The sequence below is a fragment of the Limulus polyphemus genome, unplaced genomic scaffold (genome assembly GCF_000517525.1).
Source record: "Limulus polyphemus unplaced genomic scaffold, Limulus_polyphemus-2.1.2 Scaffold0, whole genome shotgun sequence".
Taxonomy (NCBI): Eukaryota; Metazoa; Arthropoda; class Merostomata; order Xiphosura; family Limulidae; genus Limulus; species Limulus polyphemus.
In genome coordinates, this window is record NW_013665610.1 from 5,161,898 (window position 1) to 5,170,288 (window position 8,391).

Genomic DNA, 8,391 nt, shown 5'->3' on the forward strand with positions numbered 1-8,391 from the left:
GGAGTATACTAAACTTTACACATTATATAGGCTACACTAACGTGACGTTTAGGCGGTTCGTATAATTATTATACGAGATGTACGTTTGTTTGGGGGTGGTTAATGAAAGTGTTCCAAAACGCGGCATTGATTTCTTGACGACCTAATATGTTTCACATGCTGAACATATATAAATCTTACAGAGTTATTCGTAAAGCATGGTTGAATCCTATGATTACTTTTCCTCCCGCTCCAATTCCAAGAAGAACTTGAGCAAGAATTACCAAGTAGATTGTCCTGTAAGTATTAATCAATCAATTGTTAGAATGAACATCTTAAATAATGCCAGTAAACAATGGCACCACAGAGATAATAATATTTTATACTAGACCATTTTTCAGACATTTCATTTATAACGAATAAATATATAGTCTCAGCTGAAAAAAGATTCATTATGGGTCATGTATGATTCGTTGATGAAACAGGGTGTAACTTTGAACTTTTGATAAAAAATTAATGATTAGTAGTAGTTAAATATTTCAAGTAGGCACAAAAGTTATTTACTTGTAAATAATTAATGTAGGTAAAAATTAGATAAGTGTATATCATGTTATATCAAAACCTTGTTTTTGCTTATAATCCTAGTAGTTTTCTTAACTTATTTTGTAAGGTAAATGTAATTTAAAATCACATTATATAGCCCCCCTCGTGGCACAGCGGCATGTCTGCGGACTTACAACGCTAGAAACGCAGAGTACAGATAGCCCTTTGTGTAGTTTTGTGCTTAATTACAAACAAACACATTATATATTATAAAAACTATTAATAATTTTACAAGTTATTTTAATCTGGTTATTTATTTTTAAGTAACATGTATTTTCTAAAATTGAACGTATCTTGTCCGAATTATGAAGCTACTTTCTTTTCTGGTGTTGGTTCAACTGTTTCAAGATCAGATTCCTGAGACGCCATTTCAGAAATACCAATTTCTTTCCAGAATACTACTATAATTTTAGAAACTCACATTTTTTGTGTCGTTTCTTTATTAAGCCAGTACATAACGAATGAATAAATTATAATTTCCGGAGTTTATTAATGGAAATTCACATTGTTCGCCATATTTTATTCCCTATCATTATATTCAACACCAACAAGGCTTCAACTAATTTCGTCATTGGTCCAAAACCGAACAACCTAAATATGTTTAGTGTTCAATACCATTCTACTGGGCTATATTATTGAAGTGTCTTTTACTCATATAGTAATTCCATATTAATAAAGGAATTTCATTAGTGTTAGTAGTTAATGTTATTGGAAACCGAGAACAAGAAAAACATGATAAATGTTGGTGAATAATATTAGTGTTAGAAGTTTTGTTTTTGAAATGATAACAAAACACATAGATTGCAAATGATTACTTTTCGAAGAATATTTTAATGAAAAACAGAATAGTTCAAATGATAACTAATTTTATTTTACTAATGCTAACTTATAAAAGCAACATAGAACTATACACTCTAGTGTTGAAAATCTTTAAATTAACCATAAGACTAACGTATTGTACTTTAAGTGCAACGTTAGAAAAGTAGCTTAGGATCGCAACCAAGTTGTTATCATATACGCAATTTAATGGTTAGGTGTATAACTCTGGACAATTAATTAAAGTAGAGGTAAGCAAGTTTGGTACCATAGTTAGTATTTTGAAAAACAGAACATTTACATTACATTTGCGTTTGTATTACTCATTGAGATATAAATTGAGTTCGCATAGCCTGTAGTTAGAAATCTCGAATACCATCACTGAGGATGCTCACCCTTTCGGGCATGGGGCGTTATAATGTGATAGTCAAGTTTACTATTCGTTGACAAAGGGTAGTTCAAGCATTGGCGGAGGGTGCTGTTGCCTTAGAGACAGATAGCCCTCGAGTAGCTTTGCGCGAAATTCAAAAAACAAACAAATAAATTTACAAAGCTAAAACCGAGTTTCGATACCCGTGGTGGGCAGAGCACAGATAGCTCATTGTGTAGCTTTGTGCTTAATTCTAAACAAACCTTGAAACATAGTTCTATAAGAACTGTCGCAATAAAGAATCGTCTTTGTAAATTTGGCCTAATGTTACAAAGTTAGGCTATGCTATGAGACTGTTGCTAATCTTGTAGAATAGTGGCGAACGTGTAAGTTATTGAGAGTAGCATACCGAGAAAAATGACAGATAATAATATTATGTAAAGTTATGCAGTGGTGAAGAAGAAGAAGAAAAGAAGAACGTTGAATTGCGTTGTAGTTGGACGCAACAACTTACACACAAAAGATTCTGCAATCTTCCCATACAAGTTCTTAAAAGAAATTGTACTCGAAGCCAGAAGAATAAAGTGGATAAAAGTAGTCGAACGGATAGAGATTTAGGCTACTGGTAGGCATCCTGGCTCTTTTTATATAATATTTATTCTCTCTGTCATTACCGATGTCGAATAAACATAATAAAAAACGTTCTGTGTAAAGGTGTAGGCTATCTTTAAGCTAATCACGAAGAGGAAAACCATTCAGCCATTAAAACGGAATAAAATAGTATATTAAGTCGATTGTGAAAAGCTAAAATGCTGATATACTCGATGTGTAATCTTGGTTACAATTGTATGTTTCATTGAAATTCTTGACATTAATATGATAATATGTTAAAATAATGATTAATACTACAGTTTGTTTTTGTTTGTTTGTTTGTTTTTAATTATGCACAAAGCTACACAAGGGCTATCTGTGCTCTGCCCACCACGGGTATCGAAACCCGGTTTCTAGCGTTGTAAGTCCGCAGACATACCGCTGTGCCACTGAGGGGCAAAAATACTACAGAGGCACCGTACTTTAGCTAATACCTTAGCCTACGGCTAGATGGCGGTCTTATTTTGGCGATACAGCATGTCTTGAAATTGTGTGCAGTTAGGCATAAATTCTCACCTACCTAGTAAACATTACTCAGTATTAATGAATAATGTATGTGTACTTTCAGATTATTAACAAAACAACCTTCTAGCCTATGTTGTTGAAAAGACAGGCAGAAAGCTAGAAAAGTCAGTTTATCTGCAGCCATCCGTACAATAAGGCTAATAGCGCGTGTAACTCATGTGATCTTAAGGTCAAAATTGTTTACCCTTGTCATATTTGGCCTATCCATGATGCTTTGAAAATTACAATAAAAACTTTTTCAATGTCATTTAAAACGTTCTTATCAATGTATACCATATTTTGTGGCAAACTGTGTATAAAGATCGTGTCATCAAAACGATCGAAAAGTACTTGGATTGAGAAAACATTGTTAAAGAAAACGCTTTTTTTCACTAAATCTAAAATATGTAAGAGGGTCTAGACGAGGGTTTAAATTGTAGGAAAAATCACCAGTACGAATAAACTGTTTGTTCGATAAAGAATTAATAAAAATGATAAGAAGTTTTTCAATATAATTTCAAATATTTTATTAATTTGACATTCACATTTTAATGAACTTTTTTCAGTTTTAATAAATTTTATAAGAATTATGCTATACCTTGATTTGACATATAAGCCTTTTTGGAAAAACACTTATGTTTGTAGAGCATCTTCAACTTATGAAAGGCTTTGGAATAGTGGAATAGCTGATCATTGATGAAGCAATTGTTGCGTACATAGAGCATACGAAATAATTATGGAAACCGTGAGGAGAAAGGCCATAACAGAAAAGCACTGTGGAAATGTCATGGCTAGTTGTTGTTGGTACTGGTGGTTTGAGCCTCAACTGCATTAGTAAAGCTTTAGTGGATCGTTAGTATATGTTTGGGGCTATTCTCAGCCACTGGTGTTAATGATATACACAAAACTGATGACCTGCAAAAAGTTCCTGTATGAATATTAATAAGGCTGTATGTTTTGTGACAATTTCCATTAATAGCCAACTTTTCATTCGTTTCATCTCACTTTGGAGATAATATATAAATTTCGGAAGGAATTTATATCTAAATGTATTTGTGTTTTTAGACTTAATATGACTTAACTAAGTACAGGGTATTATGAGTGACTAAGTAGTTTTTGTTGCTGCTTAAACAGTATGTCGTTTGTGTTTAAATAACATTATAATTACAATAGATGCATTTATTAAGGTTCATAATTGAGGACCATGGCTATATTTTGTATTGATGACATTTGGTTTTTCTGTTTTCAATGAAATTACATTTTTATAGTGAAATTTACTACTCCAGATTTAATAAATTATTTTCTGTTGTTATGTTTTTGTACTTTTTGAAGACATTTTAAAATGATATGTTAAGTTTTCTTTTTGAAACACGAAATATTTTTAAAATGGACCTTCCACCTTAAAAACTAAAACAAGGTATAAAATGTTATTGTCAGCTTTAAAAATAAGATATTAAATTTTCGGTTAGAATGATTAATGATGTAAGAAGTATTTCCATGGATAGCAAGAAACTTGAAGCATCTTTCTAATGCGGTACAATTAATCCCAGAAGATATCATTAGTTTGGCGAAATAATAATTTAAAGTGAACAGCCACAAAAAAATTGAGAAATTTCGAGCATGAAGAGCAGGTTTGAGCCAGTAATTGAACAGAAAAATCAAACTAGTGGAAATTACAATTATGGGTATACCTCAGTCTCTAAATATATTTTCTGGCCTACATAGAAAAACGAAGAGATTTATGTTTGGTAAATAAAACACAACATGAGGGTTGGAGACACATGGCAATGATAATGCATATTATGAGAATAAACTTACATTTTCAGAGGAAGAAAAGGTGCAGGTCCAAGAAATAAAAAACTTGCTATGCAGACAATGCTGGATATATATAAGGGAAAGTAAGAATCAGGCTGAAAAAACAACATAAGTTCAATGAAGGTGTGTTTTAAGTTAGGGGAGATTTAAGTAAATTATGTACATAAGTTTTATTACGGTGTAAGTTCGAAATTTAACATCAACAATTATAGAAATTAAAATGTTCTTGGGTTTTTATTCAGATATACTAGCTAGTTTTCAAATTAGATATGCTAATTCGCGAATTTAAGAAAAAACAGTTTGTGCATACAACAGCAATCATTTTAATGAATTTGATACACTCACATTTTTGTCATAAACGTGTCCCCAGACAAGGGTACCAACAGCAAATATTCCTCCAGAAACAATAAATATCAGTCCCACAACAGACGAAGTTAGATTAAACTACACGAAATAAACACACAGTATCTCAGATAAGGATATAATTTGCATTCATTTATATACTATTTGATTTCTTGAGAAACTGAACTTGAATTAATTTCAATATCGATTTTTCTTCATATCGATTTATTTATAAAAAATATTATTTTTTATTTTTCCTTTGATGTTATATTGTTCGATATTGGTGTTTAGATTTCGAAGAACCAGTAAAAAGTGTTATGATATATATATAAAAACTTAATATATTTCAAAACATTCAAAATTTCTTATGGCTTTGATTAAATTTTCTTCCAAATATATATATATATATATATATATATATAACTAAAATAATATTCAAAACTGGCTGAGGACCAAATCTATAAAAACAGTATTGTTAATAAAAACGTAATGTGAGGTTGGAGGGTATCAGAAGTAAACAGACGTGTATTTTTTATTGATATTTAATTAGCTATAATTAAAGCAGTCTATCGGAGGGCCAGTCGTAACATTATGGATCGTAACATTATGGATTTACAATGCAAAATACTGCTTTCGGATCCGCGTGGTAAACAGAACGCGAATAGTCCATTATATAGCTTTGCACTAAAAATTATACAAGTAATTTAAACAAAGCTTACACAATTCTTTTCAATTTAGTAAACGATTAGTTTAAATAATTCGCCCACTTGCTACGAATAAGGCAAATTTAGCATTTCGATAGAAAAACAAATCTAAATCGAATTGATAGTAATGTAAGTCATAACTGATTTTTTTTAATACGGATTGTTTTTTCCATATTTCCAGTGTGATTTCTCCACTCTGATACCAGGTAACTTATGAAACTGAAACAAATAACTGAACGTAATCTACCTGTCTAATGTGGGGTTCCAGGGTAGCCTCATTAAAGCCCACGATAAGGAAGCCTGTTAAAACATTTATCATAGCCACAATAAAAGAAGGGTTGAGAATAATCTTCAAAAGTCCATCTTTGTTCTCTTGAACGGCGTATTCTGTTTAGCAATAAGAGGGGGAAAATAGGAAAACGTCTAGTTCAACTGTATGTAATGCAGATAAATAATGTATTAAAAACTGACGATTTCTTATTTCAATTTTCTTAAAATTGGATCTAAGCGTAGATTATTAAAATAGGTTTATTTTGCAAAACACAAATTTTTAACTTAACTCAGCCAAACAAAAATATATTAGGATCTCGAAACATAAAATAATAACATAAGATGAGTTGCTTAACATTTGTGTAGCTAACTCACTTGTATCCGGTAAGAAGTAGACCATAATTGCAAATAAACACAACATAATCCCTCCAATGAAGAAAAACGGTAGCATGTAACCTCCAACCTGAAAACCAAGATAACCAATAATGTGAATATTTTGTCTAGCTTAATTAAATAGTTTATTTGTTTATGGAGGTGCAATATTTTTTAAATAATTTTTAACAAAAATATAATGTTATCTTTGGTTTTAAGAAATTTAATATGATCTTAATTATTTCTGTATGTATGGCATGAAAAAACTAAGGTATAATTTTATTATATTTTTGATTTTCGGAATAATAATATTCCAATCATTTCTTTAAGTAGGCTGTTTTAAAATATTTTGACGTTTTATCGTTTATATTTTTAATATCTTTATTAATTGGAACAGATAAAATTAACTATTAAGAATAATTGGTCATTATTATCTCAAACTGCTTAGATGCTAGTATCGGTAGAAAAAAAAATGTATTTTGGATAGCCTAAAAGCTTATTGAGTAGAGATGAACTAAGTGAAGGCAAGCAATATGCTATCCATGTTGATTTGGATAATCGATTGAAGACAAATTTGGATTTATGTATGTCGATAATGAGAAAAAAAATCTATATTTAACTCACAACCACATCTTGAAACAGAAGAAAAGGCTAAGGCTCTAAATTTATCTTACAAGCAACAATATTAAAAATGTAATATATAATAAAGTCCCCTTTTAAGAGATAAGCTAACTTGACTTGCTTTTTACATAAATATTTTATATGCATAATAAAAAAAACTAATGAAAAATTTACCTCATAGAGGGCACCTCCAATAGCAGGTCCAACAGTGACCCCAAAACCATAGAACATATCAAGGGAGGCCTTCAAAATTTAAAGTGCCTTATTGACCTTAAATTCTTAATGTAGACTATATTATAATAAAATTAGTTTTTTTTTAGCATAGTATATTTAAATTCAAATATAATACATGATTTGATATTTCTTTCGGGAACCATAATTACTAATGACAGAAATATACCTTAAAAAGAACTATCTGTTTCATTTTCAATCGAACTTACTTATTTATATAACAATGTTTCTCCCCATTAATTATGGATATATATATATATATTTCTTTGGAACAAAAAATAGGAAGTTAAAGAAACGAGGTTTTTAAATTTATTGAAACATATACGATTGCTTATTTAACAGAATTACATATAAGTAGTTATCTGGTCTAATGCATTGCACGCCAACATAGGGCGACAATAGAGGAGAGGAGGAGGGGTCGTAACGTCATAGTACCAAGAAGTGAAACCAGAGAGCGTGATGATAGGCCGGTATGATAGGCGGAAGTTGTCATGCACTCATGACTCTTGATAACGGATGTTGTAGGAGGGTGCATTGCTAGGGACATATTGCAAGGGCCACGAAGCCCGATGTTTTATATGCAAAACACTTACCGTTAACTTATTTCTATAATTATTATATATCATCTATTCATCCTGAAAAGGACATATATTTAACTCTCTAAATAAACTAGAATAATTTAACATACAAACTTACTGTTTCACTTTATAAATATATATACATATACACACGCATATAATGCATGTTTCACTATATACCTTTGGCTTTATGGATTAAACATATTCTTATGCTAACCCTCTATGTATTAGGTTGTCAAGAAATTAATGTCGCTTTTTTTTAGATGAAAAAAACATAAGTTATTTATCAAAACAAAACATTTATCAAATGAAATAGTCTTATCTTATTCTTATCGATGAAGCTTTTCCATCTTACAATCAGGTTGTTAATGCTCTGATTATAGAAATAACTTAGCTTTGAAGCAAAAAAAGAAATGTCAATGTCTTCTTTAACACCTTCTACATTTGCATACATTTTCCCATAAAGATGGTGTTGCAACGAACGAAAAAGATGGTAATCTGATGGTGCCATATCTGGAGAATATAGTGGGTGGGG

General features: G+C 30.7%; 1 protein-coding gene across 2 annotated transcripts in view; it reads right to left on the bottom strand.

The window, feature by feature from the left end:
- LOC111085736 (MFS-type transporter SLC18B1-like) overlaps nucleotides 1–8,391 on the bottom strand; it is a 33,372-nt gene that overhangs the window by 5,239 nt on the left and 19,742 nt on the right. For both annotated transcript variants that reach the window (XM_022385729.1, XM_022385784.1), the window contains exons 6-11: nucleotides 7,222–7,290; nucleotides 6,430–6,517; nucleotides 6,032–6,171; nucleotides 5,084–5,182; nucleotides 4,742–4,833; nucleotides 181–276 (exon numbers count right to left, since the gene is read on the bottom strand). In XM_022385729.1, coding sequence (XP_022241437.1) covers nucleotides 181–276; nucleotides 4,742–4,833; nucleotides 5,084–5,182; nucleotides 6,032–6,171; nucleotides 6,430–6,517; nucleotides 7,222–7,290 — 584 coding nt within the window. The remainder of the gene's footprint in view (nucleotides 1–180; nucleotides 277–4,741; nucleotides 4,834–5,083; nucleotides 5,183–6,031; nucleotides 6,172–6,429; nucleotides 6,518–7,221; nucleotides 7,291–8,391) is intronic.